General features: G+C 43.4%; 3 protein-coding genes across 13 annotated transcripts in view; 1 reads left to right on the top strand and 2 right to left on the bottom strand.

Moving 5' to 3' along the window:
- tfap2a (transcription factor AP-2 alpha) overlaps positions 1-4609 on the bottom strand; it is an 11774-nt gene extending 7165 nt beyond the window's left edge. For 2 of the 6 annotated variants that reach the window (XM_030349535.1, XM_030349536.1), the window contains exons 1-3: positions 2710-2920; positions 713-739; positions 1-164 (exon numbers count right to left, since the gene is read on the bottom strand). The exon at positions 1-164 is cut by the window's left edge and continues 256 nt beyond it. In XM_030349535.1, coding sequence (XP_030205395.1) covers positions 1-164; positions 713-739; positions 2710-2760 — 242 coding nt within the window. In that variant the 5' untranslated portion in view covers positions 2761-2920. Of the gene's footprint in view, positions 165-712; positions 740-2709; positions 2921-4477 lie in introns of those variants that run through there. The other 4 variants (XM_030349538.1, XM_030349539.1, XM_030349537.1 and 1 more) reach the window with 3 other exon arrangements.
- A 2425-nt stretch (positions 4610-7034) lies between these two features.
- Positions 7035-8751, top strand: tmem14ca (transmembrane protein 14Ca). 6 transcript variants are annotated; one of them, XM_030349189.1, is made up of 5 exons: positions 7035-7156; positions 7658-7742; positions 7907-8008; positions 8127-8214; positions 8541-8751. In XM_030349189.1, exons 2-5 carry the CDS (start codon positions 7667-7669, stop codon positions 8596-8598), a joined length of 324 nt encoding a protein of 107 aa, XP_030205049.1. In that variant the 5' UTR covers positions 7035-7156; positions 7658-7666; the 3' UTR covers positions 8599-8751. The 6 variants fall into 6 exon arrangements, with proteins under 6 accessions (XP_030205049.1, XP_030205047.1, XP_030205045.1 ...); XM_030349187.1 differs by having other exon boundaries at positions 7880-8008; XM_030349185.1 differs by lacking the exon at positions 7035-7156 and adding an exon at positions 7359-7508 and having other exon boundaries at positions 7880-8008.
- Positions 8752-8795: 44 nt separating this feature from the next.
- mak (male germ cell-associated kinase) lies at positions 8796-22936 on the bottom strand. Its single transcript, XM_030349192.1, has 15 exons — positions 22780-22936; positions 20943-21367; positions 19099-19153; positions 18738-18859; positions 17294-17376; positions 16906-17038; positions 16458-16629; positions 15792-15959; positions 14469-14777; positions 13623-13843; positions 13034-13173; positions 12588-12734; positions 10250-10369; positions 9835-9930; positions 8796-9701 (listed from the first exon to the last, which is right to left on the bottom strand). The coding sequence occupies exons 2-15, from the start codon at positions 21044-21046 to the stop codon at positions 9541-9543; spliced, it is 2031 nt and encodes a 676-aa protein (XP_030205052.1). The 5' UTR covers positions 21047-21367; positions 22780-22936; the 3' UTR covers positions 8796-9540.
- Between the last annotated feature and the right edge of the window lie 874 nt (positions 22937-23810).

The following is a 23810-nucleotide window of genomic DNA, read 5'->3' as shown; positions in this document are numbered from 1 at the left end:
TGAGACTGCGGGTAGATGGGCTGGTAGGGTGGCGGGAAGTATGGAGGCTGGAAGTCGGAGTTGGGCGTGTGGGAGAGCGGCGGGGCGCTCGTGTACGGACTCTGGCCAACGCCGCCCAGCTGAGGTAGCCGAGCTGTCCCGTTGCTGCCGCCGTCGTGGCGGTCCTATTTGGGGGGAGAGATGGAGGGAGACGCGGTTAGGAAAGGCTCCTCTTTTGGAGGTCATTTTAAGAATATTTACACACCAAAATTGACTACAGAGCACTGTATAGGCCAACTGAGGCGTTGCGAGAAAATGTTTAGCAGTCTCATATCTGGCCGGAATCCAATAGGCTATAGCCCAAGAAGCTTCCTCGAAATAGATCGAGGAGCCATATGGACGCTCCACAACGTGATATCATAACAATTAGGCCTATGTCGCAAAGCGTATATAAGAGAATCTGAAAGGACGATGTCCTTAACAAAAGTGCATAGGATGTCAACATAAGATAATTGTTTAAGATTCATATTCATTTGCAAATAACCTAAAAGTAAACAATAACAATAAACACTACACAATTTCAGATGACCAAGTCTGATACAATTTCAAACACATTTTGAACAAGGCCCACTGTATGTAGCCCATTTCTATAATTACAAAGGGTTATTCTAGTGACCATGCTGATAGAAACGCATTCAGATCAAAGTATCGGTCCCATAGCCCTGCAACTTACCATCGCGGAAAAACTGTGCACCAACATCTGTAATGGTTTTCGTGCGATTCAAAAAAAGAAGAAATTTAGTTCAAAAAACGTTGTAAAAACAACAGGGATTTCTGAGCCAACAAAAATGAAACCACTCAGAAATCGGCTTTCACACTGCAAAGATCACGGTGCCCAGCGGTCAGATACGAGCCACGGCGGGACGATAATCCATCAGAATTTGGTTAGATTCCCACTGCCCTTCATTTGAGACTAAAAATCGCAGATACGGACGGTCTGGGTGGGTTTAGGTTGAAAGTTTTCTCGGTATCCCTTTTCTCTCCCCGATCTCCCGGTTCTATCACAGTGCTGCCGTCCCTTCGCCTGAGCTCATATTTAGCACAGATCTGCTCGTTCTTCCTCTTCCTCTGGACTCCTAATAGAAGATACTCATGACTATTAATATGACACGAATGCTTAATAAGGAAAAGAATGGTCGGAAATCGAGCGTGAAGCGAGGAAAGGCAACTCAAGGCAGAGTCTGCACTAAATGACGTCCATTGAAAGAAGAAATCAGTATATCTAATCAGCGATTGGGAGAGAGAGAGAGAGAGAGAGAGAAAGAGAGAGAGAGGGAGGGAGAGAGAGGAGGGAGAGCGAGAAAGAGGGAGTGAGTAAGTGAGTGAGTGAGAGAGGGAGTGAGGAGGGGAGTCGAGAGAGGGAGACAAAAAGAGGCACATTCTCCAGCTCTGGACGAATCAGAGCGAGGGGGGGGACATTTTAAAAGGTTTGAGGGCAAGGCGAAAAGTGAAAGAAAGATAGAATGAAGGAAGGAGCAGAGAAAGAGGAAGGAGGCTGTAGATGGAAACAATGTACACCCCTCTCGATTGTATGAAAATATCCAGCCAAACGCTATAAGCACCTAGACTGGCACCTTCTCTGTTTTTACAGTACGGCTCATTCCATTCTCTGCTATCGCCTCCCTCCACGGCCCTCTCTGCCCTGTATCTTTGTGAAGAATCAATCCACAATACCAGACTGCAGAGCCAGGACATGCGAACAAACTTTCTTTCCGAAAAAAGCAGGGAATATAAATTGAAAGCCCTTCTCGAATCTAGTGGCCCATACTTTAAAACGCTCGTACAGACACAGACACCCTTTATTATATTGTACGAACACACGCGTTTTGCAAGCAGCATGCAACAACTCATATCGACTCCTATTAATTCGATCTTATTCAAAGATTACATCTTCAAACCCAAAGGACTACGCGATACTAAATAATTATGAATATTATATTTCAAAGCATGCATAATAAAATGCAAGCTTTTATTTTTCTGCTCGTGGTGTCACTGCAATGCCCCTCATTGTGCACGAATAAAAACACGTTGGACTGGTTTCAGCACGCTGGACCTTGGCAATATTATTGTAGCCTATATATTGTACATATTGTACTTTTATATTATAACAGCATTATCATCGACACTTTGCCATGCATGCATTATGCTCGCACATGCAATAACTAAAATAGAATAGACCCTGAACTACAGTTTTAAAGGAAAGATGTCGCGCGTATTAATTCACAGGAATAATATTTTCTCAATACTAAACCCATGCTTTATAAAAACATTTAACTAAATCGATATTGTTCAAACATATTTTATTCGAATAATATACATCCAATAACTAAATACAATTTATTATTTTATTGAGAAAATTATCGATAAAAACTAAATTATGAAAACATTGTATAGTTTTGAAAATTATATGATAAGTATCGTGGTTATTCTTAATTGTAGTTTATTCGTACAATTGCTTATATTTTTGGTCTATTACCCTACTATATTAATTGCAGAATGGAATTATGATTAGGCCTAATTTTGTTAAATAGTATCTGAGCATTCTTTAAATAAATGTGAAACTGTCAAAACTGACAGTATACAAAAACACATAGGCCTAATCTTAAAAAACACCATAATCATATCTAAGTATAAAAAAATAACCATACAAACAAATCACAAGTCCCTTACCTCACATTCTTCATATTTAATGTTATCAGTTAATTTCCAGAGCATTTTCATGGATTGCTGAGGTGGATATTGAGTATAAGTATCGCCTAAGCCTTGTTCTCAGTCAGTGAATAGGGCTCCCGCTCAGAAAAAAATACAATTTTTTATTGAAGCTGTGGACTTGTCTGTCTGCGCTGTGAGGTCTCCCTCTAATGGTGGAAGTGAACGAGTCGCGCAGCGCTGTAATAACGCGGGCATAGGGCCTCATTAGCATATCAACAGCCGTCTGATTCCCCCCCATCTGCTGCTCACAACACCAATGGACAGCACACAGGTAAAAACTATAGCCTCCCGTGTAATACTTTCTTCTATTTAGCAACGAGTTTAACCTACACGAGCACAAGACATGCGTTTTACTATCCTTAAACAAATGAAGATACAAGTTCTGGGCAATGCTTTCCTCAGAACGGAGTGAAGATAACCTATGTGCAGATACTATTAGAATGTTATTATAATTAAAACATGTTTTCAGACTTTTTCCACACAATGGATTTGTAATTGATCAAGCCAATTTTTGCAAGAATTGAACGACCCAAAAAGGGCCACACACGCAAACCATCTCCCGCGTCTCCTTTGACTGATGGGGCTGGCGATGTTATGCTGTAGGCCTACTATTGTATTTTTTTTTTCTAAACCTGTTATTTTTAACCCATTGAGACCGAGAGTAGACCTTGAGAATCTTTCTGTGTTATGCTAAAGAGGTGAGCCATTCTAAGCGGCTATACAGGTCTATTGACTACCTGTAAGGACACAGGATTGGGGGAATGTAAATAATTAACACAACAACATGGGCTCGTTTCATGTGAATGAGCGGCGGTGGGGGAGCCGGGCTCAGACCTGTCGCCGGCCCAGCCTTCACCTTAGCAGGTTGGGGGTCACCAGACAGGTCGCCGGACCTCTTTAGGCGTTGGTCTTTCGTTTAAAGCTGGATTACCATTTTTGGTGGGGTACATTTACAAGCAGTTGTTCTAAATGAAATCCGACGCATGAACCGCACAACTACCAGAAGAAGGGGCAGGGGGGGGGGGCTGATCTTGCCCGTCTCAGTTTTGTTTTGATGGCGATCGCTTTCTTTCTGGGCAAGTGAACCCCCAATGGATTTACTTATGTTGAGTTTGAAAGTATTTATTTTGGAATTGTTTTTTGTTAAACTTTCAAATCCCCGACGCCCGCATCCCAAGCATCGACATCACTCCAAACACGAGCCCTGTAGGATTTTAGGTTTACAGCTCGTCCTGTTTCTGTTCCAAAGTCTACAAGTTTTGATCCTAAATCGGACTGTGCATGTACAGGCCTAATTCATGGCATGTTTGATAATTAGTTTAATTATAGGCTATAAACGGCGGGCGGATTGCCTTAAGGTGTAGCCTACCTAGAACACTATCAACATATCTATGGAGTGAGAGAAACATGCAGTCACTTTCCAAATATTCTATTTGGACACAAAACACCAGAGCACCGATAAACACAAAGAAGAGACGACACTTCACCAAAACAAATGAAAGCAAGGGAACTGGCTGGTGTGGGTTATATATTTGTAAAGAGGCATATCAAATCACAAGCATATTTTCCATACATTTTACGCAATGAAAACAAATACTGCACGTACATTTGACGGGAGAAAAACCAACTTGTGCAGCCCTCAAAAAAGTCAATCAAACAAGTATGACAGCGAACGAGCGCATTTTTTTCTCGCTCATTAGTTTCAAATAAGCAGAACATAGCCTACCTGCCATTCCGCCATTTTGCCCATTATGGACATTTTTCTGATACCTCGGGTGGTTCGAGCTACCTGCTATCTCAGCTTTACTCACAGAAGTTACTCGTTACTTACTACCTGGACAAGATCAGCTCACCTGGCCATAAAAGCGCTCTCGGCAACCTGGTGACGCATGCGCAAAGCGCGTGTGTGCACCTACACCCTTCCTGGGAGAAGTCGTAGTAAAAGCGAAATGATGACTGGAATAAGTCGTTTGAAGGCTTCATAACATTGCAAACAGGTAACGGGAAGTAAGCTAAGTACGACAGCCTCGTACAGGCCTATACTTTAATGCGGAAACGAATTAGATCCTAATATCTTTCCACTGGTTTTAACCAAATAGACGGTGTGAGCGTGATTATTAGTTCAAATAAAACAATGTCAAAACAGAACTTGAAGGTTAACTGCCAAAATCATTGCGTTTACACAAAGGCTATACATACGTATTGTAAGAGTCATAATTTATTTATCCACTGTTTATTTCTAATACATAGCCTACTTGTGTAGGCCCCTCGGGCCAAGTGCGAAATGAGCTCAGATCTCCTTTTCTCTCTTTGCCCCCCACCCTTTCTTTTTCTCCCCCCCCCCCCCCCCCCCCCCCCCCCCACACACACACACACACACACACACACACACACACACTCACACTCACACACACACACACACACACATGCACACACACACACACACACACACACACACACACACACACACACACACACACACACACACACACACACATACACACACACACGCACCAAAGTGATAATAGGTTGTTAGTCCAAATTACTTGTTTCAAAGTCTCTGAATGACCAGAGAGGGTTATCAAGAACACCCTGTGTACGGCACACCGACTGCTTTGGCAACTATATTAACATATCGTTATTTGTATTTATTTATTGGACACTATGTGAACATTTTTGAATCAACGTGCCCATTTACTTTTCGGTCGACTCGAGTTGTACTTTCCAGGCAGCGGTTTATTGATCAAATATTTAGAACAAGCATCTTCAAAAGAAAGCGCACAATCAATAACGGCAGAAGAGAATACCTGTCATGATATAGGCTACGCCAGGACAAAAGTGTGTGTGCGTCTGTGTGTGCGTGTGTGCGCGCGTGCGTGTGTGTGTGTGTGTGTGTGTGTGTGTGTGTGTGTGTGTGTGTGTGTGTGTGTGTGTGTGTGTGTGTGTGTGTGTGTGTGTGTGTGTGTGTGTGTGTGTGTGTGTGTGTGTGTGGCGTGTGTGAACAACGGTTTTTGAAGCATTGCGGATCACGGAGATATCTACAGGCTACAGAAGCAGGCTATAAAATCAATCTTATAGTGTATGCGTTGTATGTTAAAGACTGTCATGCCGTTTCAACATATTTCCATTTGTCTAAGGCCAGGTTTGAAGCAAACTTGCTTCCTGCGGCCTCCGCCAAAATAAAACTAAAAAGCTATATAGGGGTAGGCCTATATACACATCAAACGGGACGAATGTGTACGTTTGTGTGTGATAATAATACTAATTCTAATAATTAATATAATAATAACCATAAGAAGGCTTATACAAATTGGCCCTAGTAATAAAAAAAAAAATAATAATATCAACGCCTATTTTAAAACAGGCTACCTGTTATTTATGCTTCATATAAAATAAGAGAATATATAGCCAATATATTCAATAACCTGTATATGGTTAAGCATATAACCTACGAAAATGCTATTGGCCTAATTATTGATCGGTTTATCTTCCCATGTCGTAGCGTGGGCCTATTCCCTTATAGTAGAACTAGGCTATCAACCTTCAGAGGTCTATGAGGGAAAACTATTCACCTTACACTTCCAAATATACATCCTGATGTACATTAACATTATGATAGACCCGACAGCCTACAAGGCTCTTCCAGTATTGGACCGTCTTCTAGACCTATTGAACGCGTTTTGTCTCTGAGGCTTCTTCAATGGACTTTTAGCGCCATCTTCCTTCTGGAGGAAGCACTATCATTAATTTCAGTTTTCAGATAAAGTGAATATTTCTTGTATTGAAACAGAACCAACGTCAAGCCTAATGTAATTTATCCGCACATATTTTATCAGAAATTGACCAAAGTAACAAAACCCAAGAAACATAACCCCATATCAATCATAGAATAAAATAAATACGAAATTCACGTTTTGAATGCTATTTCTCACACAATTATCATGCTGTCAATCAAGATGTTCTTGATTGACGCGTGTATGTCACAATGAAGTCCGTGCACGCGCACGCGCTTGACGAGACTGAGGAAGAAAAATAGTTGATGCGCTCCACCGCATAAACAAAACAAAATGTAGTCCTGTAGCGCCATCGTGTGTTGATATAAATTCAAAGCAGTATTAATTTTTGGAAGATATGCTCCTGTTCTTTATATTTCATTAACGTAAAATAAAATGTAATTATTTTAGGGTTAGGGTTAGCACATGTAGGCACATTCCCTAAAAAGGAAGAGTGTATGAGGGTTCATGGTTTGGAAGCAATCTATGCCCATAAATGAGGAGACTTCATTATCCATAGTGCACTTCTCCAGCCCCTTTCCGGCGGGGATGTGTGCAGCAAAGATATATCACCGGCGGAGAGCAAGAACCAGTGCGAAAGGACCAGTAAAGGACAAACTGGGGCTTAACAGGTGAGAGCCAGTACGCACGCTGGTAATTTAATAATATGACCTTGAGATAACTCATGCATCGATAATTAGCTATGTTTACTCAATGTAGATTGGCTGTGTCTGTTTTTTTGTGTGTTGTTCCCCGTGGCTGCAAGCTATTGCTGTCTTATCTCATTGCTCTTGCCTCTTACATCAGAAAGACCCTCCTTTCTGTAGACATTGAAATGGTTTGGATAACTGATAAGGGAATGCATTCTGAAAGCATTGTGTGTGTGCAACGATGTTACCCAATATCTTGGTTGCACAGTTGGTTTTCTGTAATGGCTGTGTGGTTTCGGGGCAGTCAGACAGGCTTATCAATGTGTTTGCAACTGTGAGTGCATAGTGTTGCACGCACAAGCCATACTCAAGATTATTCAGAATTTACTAATTGAGCTCTAGTTGTTCATAATTAGCCTCAATACAAGAGTGCTTTGTATACATAATGGAAAGAAACTAAAAAATGTTTATTCTGTTTGACAGGTGTCAAACATGTCTGTTGATTGGGTAGGATATGGGTACGCAGCCCTGGTCGCCTCCGGGGGGGTAATGGGCTACGTCAAAGCAGGTTAGTATTTATTTTAATTGGTAAATATATAACCTTTTAATTATCTCCCTATATAGGCCTTTTACGTGTTTTGTGAGATAAAGAATGACTATTATCAATCATACGTGTTCCCCTGAAGTTTGTCCACTTAATCTAAGCGTCTGCTGCTGTCCTTGACTGCCCAGGCAGCGTGCCCTCCCTGGCCGCTGGTCTAGTCTTCGGTGGGCTTGCCGGCCTCGGTGCTTATCAGGTGTCCAAGGACCCTACTGACATCTGGATCTCCCTCGGTAAGCAAGCTAACATATGTTCTCTGTATTGATGTGCGGGGGGTTATTTTTTTTTACTTCTTCGGTTTCAAATAAGGTGTAATCGCATTTCTCTATGTTTTTAATTCTACGTTATCAGCTACGTCTGGAGCGCTGACAGGCGTCATGGGAAAGAGGTTCTACGGGTCGAGGAAGTTCATGCCCGCTGGTCTGGTCGCTGGAGCAAGGTAACCATGTGATTAACAACCCTCATTTAACCACTCAGTAACAACCATACACATTGGGATTGATTCTCACCATGGTAAATATCACATGGGGAATCTGAATGATTCACATGCATGTGATATACATGTTGCATGTATGTTGGTTTTTATATTCCGAGTTCTCATACACTGCATTTTTTGTAAATTATATTTGGGTGCTCCCAGCTATACTGTGACTGGTAATTGCTGCTTTGAAACAAAGACCAATTTTACCTGGAAATGTATGGCTCCTTGTGCCCTAAAAATAAATGATGTCATGTTTGTTTTACTCTTTTTGTTATTTTTCTTAGTCTTCTGATGATGGGGAAGCTTAGCATGGCGTTGCTTCAGAAACCCCAGGACTCCTAAAATGATTTCTACTGCTATGGAAAGTTTTCACTGGAAATCCACTCTGCAATATCTTCAGGACCAGCCTGTCAACACTCGCTAATATTGTTTAAATGCTTTGCATGTGTTTTGTAAAAAAAAATGTTAAGTTGATGAATAAACAAATCGTGTTTATATAGTAGTGTATTTTTTGGTTAAAAAGGACACAAACTCTGGTATATTGTAAAATGTTTACAAAATTACGTTTATTTACTGAATCATACAAATTAATTTGCCATTATTTGAAAAGAATGTAGTAGAACAGGAAATAATCACTTTCAATGCAAAGATGATCTTTATGGCCTACATGTAAACAAACCAAAAAGATAAACAGAGATACAGCATCGGTATGACCTTTCTCTGATGCCATTTCGACGAGCAAAACAACTAAAAACCCTTCAGATACAAAACGACCTTTGACCATAAACACAAATGTATGAAGAATTTCTGGCCACTAATAGACTTCAATAGGCCAACCATGTTGCCTATCCATCCCCTATTTAGATGTGACCATCTGATCTCCCAAGTTGACCAAATGACCAAAGCACACGGTCATAGTTCCTGCGAACATTGTATCCAGCTACACCATAAAAAAGTGCCAGCATGTGAGGAATCGTGGAAAGGACTTCCTCAAAAACATTAAAGGACATAAATCGGGTGAAATATTAGAATTTCTACGAAGATGAACAGAGGATTATGGAGTTGGAGTATATGGAGTTGCTTATATGATGTCTAGAATCTGTTTTTATAAAAGTACAGTTAATACAATTTGGAGGAAAAAAAAATAAACTCTGGTCCCACTCAGAGAATAAAAGGTGCATTCAGCAACGCAGCAGGAACTCCTTTTGTGCCCCAAAAGTGACTCAGACCTCGCTAAACCCCCAACAGCGAGTGGAGGCAGCCGACTCGGTCCCCTCCGTCGGGCTACCGATTTCCCCCGTATTTGGACGTCCAGTCCACCCTGCCGTGGACCGGCTGTACAGTGGTGGCCCGGGTCAGGAGGTTTCCGGAAGGTTTCCCTAACGCTGCATAGCCGCTGCCCTTCACCTGAGTTCGGTCCGTCCTCCTCTTCCACCCCTCGTAGTCTAAAAGATCACACCAATCAGTCAGTCAGTCAATCGAATCCATGGCACGAGACACCGGCTATAGTTCAGTTTGACTACTGTCCACAAGGACGTAAAAACTGAGTTACACTACGAGTTATATCTTAGTCTTTACCTTCGTGACTTTCACCCATAGAGGAGTTGGATGTGGGCTTGGCCTTGGCAGATTTGCTTTTATCTTTTTTAATTTCAGGAGAGGAAGAAAGGTTTACTAAAAGAGGGTGAAGCAAGTGGAGAAGTGTAAGAGTAATGTACAGCACAGTGGAGGATCTGAATGAGAGCTGGAGAGTGAGACGATAGAGAACAGTGTAAAGCTGAAAGAGTGATCAGGGCTGCTCTATGGAGGTCCAAGTTGGGCTAAGATCAACTTTAAAGAAATGAGTAAGTAGAAATATGAATGACAAAGGCCCAACTCCATTCCTGAGACAATAACAGCAGAAATGTCAATAGACTTGAGAAGACTACCCTATGGCCACGGTTTTCTTTTGCGGGCGACTCAAGAGATAAACATGGAGGAGGTGAAGACCTACTTGTGTGTTGGCCGGCCAAGGGAGCCAGCTGAATCCTCTGGCCCACAGACCCCACCTCCTTCTTCTGGAAGGAGGGCATGTAACCGCCAGAGAGGTTGTACTTGGTGCTCACAAAGTTCCCTAAACGACAGACCGGATTGGGAAAAAGCCTCTTCAGGATTAGGAACATTTGTATATATATTGTGTATATAAAACTTGTATCTATCTATTTGAGCTACTATGAGATATTTGGTTTGAGCTATAACTATGAGCTATGAAATATTTGGTTTAATGTAAAAAGGTAGTTATAATATGCAAAACAAACATCATACATCCATGGGAGATATGTTAAGTTGATATAAGTCTAAACACCTACACACACACACACACACACACACACACACACACACACACACACACACACACACACACACACACACACACACACACACACACACACACAGTAGTGGGGTGTTTCTAAATTCATGGGCATGAATCTTAACGCTTGACAGAGATAAGAATTCACATGAACACCCCTCGCCAGAGGGAGAGGCTACTGTTTGCCGCAGTTTGTGACACAAGTAATAATAAAGGCTTGACAGGACGGATAAATACGTGATTGAAGTCATTCAAGTGGGCAAGCAACGCCTTCGATCCACTGTGGTCCACCGTTGGTCGTGGATGGTTATCAGTATAATTAGTCAAATGTGTCATTGTTCCCCTTTGCGGGAGATTTCGATTCTTCTCAAATTCAGCCTCAGTTTAGCCTCTGGGTTTTCTTAGTTCTCGGCATAGCGTGTGTATTAGGGGACAACAGCAGGGGTTTCCAGCTCCCTGCCCCTCTTTCGCATGGTAACCAGTTGGTTGAAAACCAACGCGCCCCGAGCCCCACCCCCACCCCCCCCCCCCCCCCACCTCAAGTCTGTTACACCAACTGCCATGCCGGTTGTTAGTTTATCTGCCTTCGCCCCTGGGCTACCGCGAGCGCTCAATCAATACAAAGTTTGTTTACCCCCGGTTAATATTACCTCAACGATTCAGCCATGATGTGCTCAATGACTGCCAATGACACGTGGTGTAAAGTTCATTAACATGTTGGTTTTGAAGCCGGTGTTGGCCATGGAATAATATAACGACAATTATACTGTAGCTATGGCTAGTCATTACGGGACAGGTTGGGAAACTGGCAACCGCTTGCTACGGAAATACCTTTGCAGGGATCCATTTTCTCCAGTATTCTCTCCTTAACAACCATTTTCTCTGCCGTGCTTTCCAGTGACTTACTGGGCCCCTCTTCTACCCTCGTAGCAACGACAGTGAGATGAGGGAGGGACGCATGCAAGGGGTGAAGAAAACACAAAGAAAGACAAAAAAAGTAAACGCAAGACAACTGAAGGAAGGGCGCAGGGGGAATATGGGAGGCGTATGACTTTCTTTCAGAAACCCCGAAAGGAATGCAACGGCGTTTGGAATGCCCGTCAGTCTTTCTCGCAAAGCGCTGAAAGACCGTATTTGCCGCCCAGGTCTGTGTAATACTTAACATTAAAAATTAAAACAGTTGAATGAGAAGAAATAAGTAATGGAATGAATGGGCCCCCACATCTAAAACAAACAGTGGTGGCTGAAGGGCCCCCCCCCCCCAGGGGCCCATGAAGAGACACTTGATCTTACACCAACAGTCTTAATCTCATGAATAAGAAACGCGGAGGGAGGGACAGGAGCAGAAGAAGAAGGAGTGAAACAAGGAGCGGAGGCACGCAGACAGAGTGAAGGAGACGCCGGGAGAAGCAGCACAGCATGGGCACATATTGTGTATCGGTCTACATGACAAATGAATTATACAGGTCTGCCATTGCTCCCGGAGCCCTGGCCTCTTTAAGTGCACTCAAAACAGGCGCTTTGTTCCTGGCCCCCGTTACCACTGATCATTCAGTCCAACACATTAGCCGCGTCATTAGCATTTAGGTGGACACAAGAAGTGTCAAATTATTCAAGGCCAGGTAACCCTAAGAGGCTTCGGCGTCGGAGTACGGATGGGACATAACAGGGATAACCAGGATCCATTCATTATTAACGCTCCTCGTTGCAATGTAAAAATAGCCGCCCTCTGCTCTACAACCTGGACACCAGAGTGGTTCAATGAATTGTGCTTGGGCAACCTGGTGACTGCCGTTTGATTAACTTTCAGGCCGTAGCTAATTGTGTGTTGGTAGTTAAAGTAAAAGTAACGTTTTTACTGAATCCTGCCATGCATGACAATGGAATGGAAACACTGCAGTACAAATGTGTTTTTTCTGCCCAGCCTTATTTCCATACAGAACAAACATCGCCTGTCTATATAATTCCGATGGCGCCTTACCTTGATTGGCTCTGTGGACCGATACACCTCCACCAATAGGAGCGAGAGGTTTGGCCACCACGTTGCTGGAGTTGTCCCATAGGTCCCGGAGGGTGGCTCCGCTCAGCTCCTTGTCCACGTTGGAAGGCTGGTTCTTGCCTATCAACCCTTGAGCAACACAGGTCATGTGGTCATGCACCGCTTTCTTAACACTGAAACTTAACACAAGCTGGAGGCCAAAGTGCTTCTCAAGGGGAGGGCATTTCATGCAAAATGTACACAAACTGAGAACAATATCTATCTATGGAGAGCATTTTGGCCATTAACTAATGTTCTATGTGCCTATATCTATTTAATCTATTAATTCACAATTACAATGATAATATATTAGATGTCTAAAATTGTGTTCATACACACCAGTGGCTCCACTACGATGTATTTTTGTTTTGTGACGCAATGCTCCCTACCTGGCAGGTATCTTGATTGGCTGAGATAGTGCTGTCGCGCAGAAGACACGGGGACACTGGCGTCTATTTGGCCGACCTTGATATTGCTGGGTAGCTTGGTAACTGTGCTGAAGGAATACAATGGCTTCTGCTCTTTAGGCCTGCGAGAAGGAGAAGAAATCAAAACATACTTTCAATCCAGCGGTCGAGGAAATCCAAGGAAAGTCAGACCGATTTACAGTTTCTCCTCTAATTAAAGACGGATGGCCGGAGAAAGGTGTTGAATGTAAAATAATAAAATAAAATAATATGTATGGATTATAGATAGATGATTTTTGACGAACAATGATCCAATAAAAGAGAGAGACTGATCGATTGAGTGTGTGTGTGTGTGTGTGTGTGCTGTGTGTGTGTGTGTGTGTGTGTGTGTGTGTGTGTGTGTGTGTGTGTGTGTGTGTGTGTGTGTGTGTGTGTGTGTGTGTGTGTGTGTGTGCTGTGAGTGAGTGCCTGTGTGTGCGTGCGTGCGGGTCATTCCAGGGTTAATGTGTCCATTGACACACGCGTGTGTGACCAACGGAGGTACACACGGGTCCCAGAGGGAGGAACTCACTGCCGGGGCTGCTCCTTCAGCCTCCCCTCCTCCTCCACGTGCCCCAGGCTGGGCCTCTTGGAGTGGGGGACGGCGGCCTCCGTGGGGTCCGACTCGTCCCAGCTGTCGGCGGCGCGGACCCCAGTCTGGCCCCAGCGCCGGCGGCCGCTCTTCAGTGGCCCCGCCCCCGCCGCCCCGCCGTTCTCACTGACCACCGCCGCCGCCGCCGCCGCCGCCGCTTTCTGGGAAGGAACGAGACACTGGAGTCCATCACCTGGAACCATCTTCAGTTATCATGGCCACTGTCAATTCAGCTGTCAAATTAATGCTTTATTTATTTAATGGAGAGTGGAATCATAATGCAGATTTATAATGCAGTCTCATAATAATAAAATACTGAGTCTTAACAATTCAGATTCAGGCAGTCCTTTTTACCCCATCCATTATTTAAACAGTAAAGACCTGGCCCACGGGGGGATTCTCGGATTCAACCTGTAGGGGGTCTTAGCCCCAAATAGGATGGACATTTTTTTAGATCTGCAATGGTTTATGATGTAGGCAATCACTACCGTAACTAGGGGACATCCAGGTTGATGATGTGAAACGGGGATAGGAGGATTTGATGAACTTTTGGCTGGGGGGGGGGGGGTCAGACCCCTTAGCCCCTAGTCTACAGCATCCCTCCCCTTATCCTTTATTAAACTAGTCTCACTACAAAATCACCCTTCCATTGAAAGATTTACTCGTCCAAATCCGAGCCAATCATCCAATAGTGGTGTGGCGCCAAATAACAACAAGCCCTTGGGTTCAAACCGAGCGAGAACATGCCCTGACGGAGTAGAGCCGTACCGTATGGTGGCAAGGGGCTCCGTGCTTGGGCTCGGCCTGGGACACGGGGACCTGCTGCGGGGGCTGCTGCTGGGGGGGTTGGTTCGGCTGCTGGTGGGGGGGGTGGTGTGGCTGCTGGCTCTGCTGGGGGGGTTGCTGGGGGTGACTGTTGAGGGACCGGCTGGAGGAGGTGGACGAGGCCTTGGACTCTGGTGAGGAATACTGCTGGGGGGTCACCTTGGCCGGCTGGACCTCGTTCGGGGACTGAGGCCTGGCTTTGACCTTCCGTGCCTCCTGGCTCTGGGATCCCAGCACCTGGCCCACCTGGAAGTAGGGGTACCGCAGCGACTGGACCCACAGCCGAGGGGAGGGACCGGGGAAAAGGGAAGGGGTTTTTAGATTGGGATGAAATGCTAAGTTAACATTGTTCAGCGTGGTTAGGATGGTGCAAGCGTCTTGTGTGTTCAGTGTGTTCCTTTTGGTTAAACACACTCAGTGACGTGTGCACAAGAGGAGATGGCTCCTTAAACCCCTGTTTTCAAAGTGAAGGTGAAACCGTCATTTTCCATTATATAGTTGTATTCTTGGAATAATTCGTGACCTTGGCAGAATTTAAATGCCCCCTGAAGGCCATTAGCACAGGGTGATGTCAAACGACAAACAACGAGATCCCTGACTCACACTCACAGCAGGATATATGCAATTACAGCTTTTCATATCCAATTGCTCATGAGTCACCGATGCTGATCCTGAGAACTGAGAACCAGCTGATTAACTGGCCCCATGTGACCAGGGAGGTCATGTGACCGGGGAGCTGGCTTAGGCTTAGGAAACACTTTAGATGATTAGCTTGACGCAGTTCTGGGAACAGGTGTCTGACATAGAAGATGGAATATGGCGATAAAACCAAATTAGAAACGTTAAATTACATTTCACAGTATTATCCTGCTGTAGTCTGATACTAGTAGCATATATAAATGTATGCAATGAATGCTGTTATGTCATACATTTTATCAAGCGTTTTTACCACTTACATACATACTTTTATTAGACCATTTGGAGTAACAACCAACCTTATTAGCAAACAGCTTTTTAAGTGATGCAAATGGCCCAGAAACACTAACAACAATGCACCCTTTCGCATGCAAACGCCGAGAGAGCCTTATTGTTGCGTTTTGTTTGGGCTACCCCGCGGAGGACCTGTGGATGATACTCCCTATCAAAGGCATTCAAACGGACGGATTAGCATGGGAATGAAGGGGGGGCATTATGAGGGGAGGCCTTTAACTTGCAGAGTGGCCGCTGTCACCGCGTCTCCGACCGCCCGCTCTGACAGCCGGCGTGCGTCTCCTCCTGTCTCACCTGCACCGCCGTGGGCCTCTTCTTGGGGTCCCACTGCAGCATGTCCCTCATCAGGGCGATGGCCTCGCTGCTGGCGTTGGGGATGAGCGTCTTCAGGTGGGTGGGCACGCACTGGGGGAAGCGGAAGCTCATGGCCGAAGCCAATTGGTAGCCCTCCGGCCAGTCGGACTGCAGGAGAGGAGGTGGAAGGTACTGTGAGAAAATATACACGCTATGACGTCATTAAAAAAAAAATCACGCACATTTGAAAATCTTCTGTGGAGACATTCTGTGATCTATTTGGACCGTACTAGAGCTTGGCTTTGAGACCATTAGTCATTAATAACTCAGAGACCAGAGTTGTGCATCACATTTGATGGCATCGAAGACGACTCTGTACAAAAATGTTCATGAATGAATTGTCTCTGCTGAAAAGTTACTTTTCCAAATTGACACGCCCAACTGTATAGGCCATCAATCCGGCAGAGTTTATGTGAATTCATTGCATGAATATTATTCCTTCAAACCTCTGACCATGGCTTCACCATCATGACTATATTTGGTGAGGGTGGTCTTCCTAAGCACGGGCTGCATCATTAGCTGCAGCTCACTTTTCTTTTGACTTTAGCTTCAGTTTTCCACTTTTCAAAAGCGTGGGCATATCAAAACCAACGCTGAGACCCCCACCTTCTTGACGGTGCCCAGGACCTGGCAGATCTTAAAGATCTCGTCCACCTCGCTGTTGCCAGGGAACAGAGGTCTGAGGGTGTACAGTTCGGCCATGATGCAGCCCACCGCCCACATGTCGATGGGAGAGCTGTAGGTGGAGGACCTGAGCAGCACCTCTGGAGCACGGTACCTGCAGAGAGAGAGGGAGCGAGGGAGGGAGAGGGAGACAGAGGGAGAGAGAGAACCAACATGCTGCCGTGAGCAAACCAAATAACACTCCATTTATAAAACTCCCCTCACACACAAAATAAATGTCTTCATACAGCCTGTTTCCTATAAGAAACTTTCTTAGAATGTATAAAATAACATAACATTCCCTGTGCCTTACATCCCACAGGCTTTAAGTAAAATAATATATACTGTGTATGCATAAAAAATGTGGTGTTGCTAAGTGGAGCTCCGTTACCATCTGGTGGAGACGTAGTCGGTATACGGAGGCCTGGAGCGGATCTCTCTGGCCAGGCCAAAGTCTGCGATCTTGACCAGCTCCGGCCCCATGCACAGCAGGTTCTCTGGCTTCATGTCCCGGTGGAAGAAACCTGGCAGCACGACCAATGCATACGTTAGAAAAGCTTGCTTTGTGCTATGCTCATAACAAATTTGGTTTAACAACCAAAGCTGAATACACTCTCCATGCGCACACTTCTGTCACACACTCTTCACACAGGTACAAGTCAGGGAGACATCACAAGCAGCGAAGACTACTTTGCAACAGAAGTCATTCAAATGGAAGCACGCTTAATGGTAAAAACGATATTACAGAGGCAAATGAATGACAGAGCGAAGCGTCTTACCATGCTTGTGCACAAAAGCCAACCCAGAAATCACTTGAAACATGATGTTCCTAATCTCATTCTCTGTGAACATCTTATTCTCCCTAAGCGCAGGCAAGATGGCGGCAAGTAAAAGGATGGAAACCGAAACCGAGAAAGAAAGGAAGAAGAAAAAGAGAAAAATAGAAAGAGAAATTAGTTTAAAGGACAGGGACAGCGTGGGGAAAAGTACATGCATATTCCATTACAACATTTGAACCTTGACATGTATAAGGCAACCACAAACTTTAATCACGTGTTTTGTTTTCTGGGCAGAATTCACTTGCCCTCGTTGCGTAGGACAAGCCTTCATAGTTCTCCCTTGTGGTTGCATTATAGATGCGTACATACATGTGTGTGAGCCACACGTCCATTCACAAGCGCAGTACCGGCCGACCTTCCACCCACAGAGTTAGGCGGGATTGCTGACATAAGAGAGTTGCAGAGGGTTCACCAACTACAAGAATATGTTAACTTCACCTGCACTAAGCATAACAGAATCAGTCGACTGAGTAGCAGTTAATGAAGCCAGTTGATAAAGTTATGTTTTTCATTTGTTAAATATTTGTTTTATTGCAGTACTGACTTCTTCTTTGGAATCTATCTCCTCCTAGTGGTCCAAACAAGCTTCAAGCAGCGGACCTTAACTGTAGTTCCATTCAAAAAGAAAATACACAGTACAGACTCAAAGATATTGATTGTGAAGATGTAAATGCTTCTCCATTTCTGGTAAGAGCGTAATGAGTGTAACGGTTGGGTTAGATGATTATCTTATCTCGTAGTGTGTGCTCCCCACTCTCGTATGTCTGCGACAGGTGAACAACAGCGCCACCTACCGTGTTTATGCATAAAACACAGGCCTTGTAAAATCTGAAAGCTTATGTTTCTGATCACTGATTCTGGGAACAATTTGTTTCTGCAAACATAAACAAAAAATATTATAGATATCTTGTGAGTGTTCTCACGAATGGGCACATCAAATAATAGCTTTGTTTGTAAGCATAAACGTGCGTGCTTATTGGTGATTTATTGGCTGTGGTTGAAAAGCAAAAGACAGTTTGCATAAGAAAAGTGACGGACAAAATGATTTTTAAAAGCTGACGGGACGTTGGTTTTTCCAACAACACTCAAATCAGACTCTTAGGCCATAACTGCGTCAGATGTACATTTATGAAAGCATTATGATATCATTGTTGGATTGGTTCACACCCCTTCTTCATCCTGAAAAGGACATTGTACAAGCAAACGTACAGCCAACATGATACAAATAATTGTTTAAAGTTAAGTGTAGTTTAAAAAGTGTGTATTTCATGCCTTAACATGAATGCGCTTTTGCACTTTGTCTCTGCAAATAGACCAAAGTTAGGTTTAGTGTATTCTGTGTATAATATGCAGAGGAGTGGTTCCGTTTTTCATTTCATTTTACCTGTCTTTCATGAGCTGGTAGAGGTTCTCCTTCATGTACTCAAAGACAAAGTAAAGGTTGTCGTTCTCTCTGATCACCTCCTTTAGTTTCACCACGTTGGCATGGTTCAACTTCTTCAAAGACTGCCACACAGGAAAATGAAATTCAATGCAGGTGCCTGGAAAATGTTACCCAATACTCTGACTAATGTGATATTTATATATATATATAGACAAAGTAAAGGATATATATATATTACTACAGCTATCACTACTACTACTGCGAATAATAATAATTAAAACAATAGATAAAAAAAATATTAATAAATTAAACAGCAGGCACAATTCGACAATTAATGCTCCATTCCGCCAGAGATTCCTACCTTGACTTCTCTCAAGTTCATGCACTCTTCCCATGAGTAAAACTTCCTCTTCATCCTACACAACACAGAGGCCATGATGAAGACAGGGCGCATACATCACACTCATGTCTTTGCATAAATGTCAGTGGGCCACCACATCAATAATACAAAACCCAGCGCCTCGGATTTCAGCTTATTTCTTTCTTTTCTTCAGGAACATTCCCGACATTGGGTCTGTAACCTGAGAACTCGCTGGTCGTGTTAAACTGCTTTGATAACTCAATGACAGGTGTCTCTTTCATCCAGAAACCCTTACAGCCGTGGCCAGTCCGTACACTGTTGACGGTTTAAAATTAATATTAATGAGTGAAATTACATAATGTGTGTGACAGTGATGGTAATCTGTTACACATAATAACAGACACGTGACAAGATTTTATAAGGCAGTGTTCCACAAATGGGTGTTCCCCTAGAGGTACTTTGAAGGATTGCAGAGGGTACTAAAAAACAAATTAGAAAAATAGTAAATTTTCTGTTGTTTTAATATTGGTTATGAACAATTGTATAATCATTTTTATTGAATAGTTTAATTGGAATTGCACCTTAATAAAATTCAGTAAATCTAAATAATGACATTCAAGTTTGGTAAATCAGAAAGATTGAATGATTTAGTAACATTTAAAAAGAAAATTCTAACACATTCGTTTTTGTTTTTTTTCAGTTTTCAACTTGTGAAAGGGGTTCTTGGCTGCAAAAATAACTTTTAAGTGGTACACTAGATAGAAAAGATGAGCACCACTGGCATAAGGTCGCACTGTGCAAGACCGAAAGTGACCTCTGTCTTTGGAGTAATGCAAGTGCTACGGAGCACGACAATATCTGGTTCCTGTTCTCTGGGCAGCCGCCTCGTCTCGCGCCACACACACACACACACACACACACACACACACACACACACACACACACACACACACACACACACACACACACACACACACACACACACACACACACACACACACACACACACACACCAGCAGCAGCAGCAGCAGCAGCAGCAGCAGCAACCCAACACAAGCTGGGCTGTACTTTCACTCCTGCTCACACCCCTACCGCAGGTGTAGTCTTACACATAGAGCAGCAGCTTACCAGTTAGTTGGAATCACCCCCACCCCCACCCTAAGGTACCTCATCCATTATGGAGACCCCACCCTGCCGGACGCATGCATGTCCAAAACGACCCCGTTGAAATAAACGCTTGTAAACTGAAGTACGCTTTCCGTGGTGACGAGAGGGTGTGTACGTAGTAGTGTAGTGTAGTGTAGTGTAGTGTAGTGTGTGTGTGTGTGTGTGTGTGTGTGTGTGTGTGTGTGTGTGTGTGTGTGTGTGTGTGTGTGTGTGTGTGTGTGTCTAACATTTCAACAGCGTTTTGAGATTTGCTTGGTTGTTCTCTTTTGTTTCAGAGGCCTGGTCAAAGCATGGTCTAGAGATAGACTACAATACTGCAGGGGAGGATGCAGCTTTTTAACGTTTCAAAGTCAATTATTTGATGATCATGTTATATGACATGCATTTGTAATGAATGAATCAGGAAACAAGGTTCATTTTAAGGAACGCCATCGATGGAGACATTAAACAAGATTCCGCTAGGGTCAATCCAGTCTTCCCTATGTGTGAGCAAAGCCAACCATCAACCGACCAGACCCCTGCAAGGAACTGTATCTCACCATGTAAACAAGGACTGACAAATCATATCTTATCCTATCCCTAGCTTTAGTTTCAGCCCCGTAGCTTCTCCCATCGAGGCATTGCATCGAGGGTCTTGGCTCTACACCTCACAGGCGCCACAACATAAGGCCGCTCACCTCTTGATGGCCACCAGCTCTCCGGACTCAATGCTGCGGCCCATGAGCACGCTGCCGTAGGTGCCATCCCCGAGCTGCCTCAGCGTGGTGTAGCGGTTCATCATGGCTCAGGCCTCGTTCACTTCATGGGAAAAAGTACCGTCGGAAAAGAGCTAAAGTGGTTTTGGTTCATTGGCTGTCTGCTTCTTCTATCGGCCGATTCTGGAAAGGCCCATTCCTTATTACTTTCAAATCAAATTCAGAGACTTTGTCTTGTGGGTCAGGGGAGGGGGGGTTCTGGAGTGGATAAGGAAGGGTGATGAGGCGTTTTGGGTCTTCACGAGGCATCTTGGATCAGCAACGGATCCATCGTTTCCCTCTCTCTCTCTCTCTGGCTGGAGTCTGGGAGTGGTTCAACCGACCGTTGACTCAGAGTCCTCGCTACCCTTTGGGTGAATGGGAGAAAAACGTCAGCCACAGCACACAGAGTGAGAGAGAGAGAAACACAGTGAGAGAGCCAGTTGAGACAACTGGTTAACATTAACCAGGAGTGAAGAAGATCCACAATAAAATAACCTGACAACTGAGTCAGTAACTTTAAAAGGGCTGGGCTGGCTATCGTGCATTAACTCGAGGTAAAATGGATTATGTGCGTGTGAGTGAGTCAGAGACTCCAACATGGCGGCCCCAGGGAGATGACAGAGCCAGGCCCAGGTAGATTAGGGCCTACAAGAGATGTAAATAGAACATTACATCATAGCCATGCTTACCAGCAAGCTTGCCTTCTAGTAGCTTGCCTTGCAATAGGATTTGATTCTGCCATGGACTACAGTAATGCTGCTGTGTAATTGAAACATTCAGCAAACATGCTGAAGTACACATGTTTGTTTGCAATCTTCATATCAATAACTTTTTGTAATTTTGCACAAATTTGTAATAATTGGTTAATGCCTGAAGTTTTGTAATGTATTCAAATAACAAACTCTGGTATCAAATAGAACATTTATATCCTGGTTTGATGATAATGTGGAAAAGGGTTGACCGCATGTCTTTTAGGGCCTGTCGAATAGGTCCTAAGGGTATTTATTACTGTCTGGGTAAGCATTTCCATTGTGTAATTATTTGGCAACTCAAGTCTACTGGGAAAGGAACCTTTTCCTAGAAATGACAGCAAAGTCATTAATTATGTCGTTATTAAATTATCCCAGAGTTGGTATCTTGCAACTTGTGACCACAACACTTTGTTTATTTTATTTTATATTGTTATACAATTGAGTACTCATTAAAGATTGTAATGGTCTTTACACATCTATGCTATTTCTATCAAATTAATTGAATGAACATAAATGCCTAATGATAAAACCAGTAGGCTTATTAGGCCAGCAGCCAAATGCTTGACTACACTCTCACAAATGGCAATCTGTTGTCAAGGGATTAAAAGACTAAAACGGAATTACTTGGGTGTAGCCAAGACACATGGCAATCAGAAGATATACAAGGTCAATTAAACAGAAAATAAGAGTGTACTAACAACATAGGAAGAGGTTTGTAACCCAGTAAGCATACATACATTTACTCAATCATGTAACGAGTTAGAAGTGAAACTGAACCAATTGTTTAGCCTAAACATTTCCCCGATAAACAAGATATGCAATATATAGTTCAATCACAGATTGTTGACAGAACACCACAATAACGAGTCGTATAAAACAAAAAGCAATGCACAAAAAGTAAACTGTAATCATTCACGTTACAGTGATGCACTTGTTGAGGTCTGCTTGATGACAGACCTGCACCATTCAACTCCTCAAATAGTGCATTCGCAGCAGTTTGACTAAAACATTAACTTCAGACTCACCATTCCCGGGTGGGGTCCCTCTGTTTGGCCGTTGTCTGTGCCCGGTGATAACGCACGACCCTTCAGATAACATAAATGGAGTTATCATCAGTGACAGGCGTGTTGTCTGACTGTATGGCTGCTCTCCTTGGAAACGTACACACAAGCAGGGGAACGGGTTGGCTGCCAGGGAGGACCACGTGACCGAGGATCACTGGGCATTGTGGTCTCTGGTTGTAGTACTGCTTGAGACGTCCCGTAGGTGGGAACCTTCAGTTTGACCACTAGGTGGCGCTGCAGGGTAGTTGTAGACCACAGTACATTAATAGACGCACTAAAAAGCGACCTCGGCCATTTCAAATTAGGCAGATCCCCTAGACTTAAACAAAAGATTTATGAATGCATGAGAATTAAATTTGGCTCTGTTTTGTTGTTTTAAAATGAATGGCGTATCTCAGTTTGAAAGAGGTTTTTTTTGGTTTGATAATAAAAATCCTATGCTGTCTTAGATAGGCTATCTGTAGCTAAAATACAATAACTATATTAGCCTACTAGAAAGTAAATTAAACAATATCAACATATATGTTTTAGCCTACATTTTACTCTTATTTGTACTGTTGTTTTAATTATTATTAATTTATTCATATTGTGTGTATTTATTATTTCCATTTTATATTTGCACTTTTATGTTTATAGTTTCGCAGTCGGGCTACTAATTTTTCATTGCGGACCAATATATCCCACGTGAGGGATGTAAAAAGGCCTATCGTCCTTTTAAACCAGATATGTGTGCTTTGACCTGAATCTGAACTTTATAGACCTCAACCATTTATTAAACCTAATGCATTTCGAACTGTATTTTATTGTGATATTGTGAGATTTTAATATAGCCTATAGCCTAGGCCTAGCGGATATTCAAATAATTGAATAAGAGCAGTAAAAGTTAGGAAAAGTAAAGATTGACATTGTGCCAAATGTCAAATTTAATGACGTAAAGTGCTGACTTGTTGACAGTCGATACCATATTCAATTAATGTGTGTGCGTGTGTGTG

This window comes from Gadus morhua, chromosome 23, assembly GCF_902167405.1.
Source record: "Gadus morhua chromosome 23, gadMor3.0, whole genome shotgun sequence".
Classification (NCBI taxonomy): domain Eukaryota; kingdom Metazoa; phylum Chordata; class Actinopteri; order Gadiformes; family Gadidae; genus Gadus; species Gadus morhua.
Note: the sequence above shows the minus strand (reverse complement) of the source record. Positions and strands in the feature narration are given on the sequence as shown.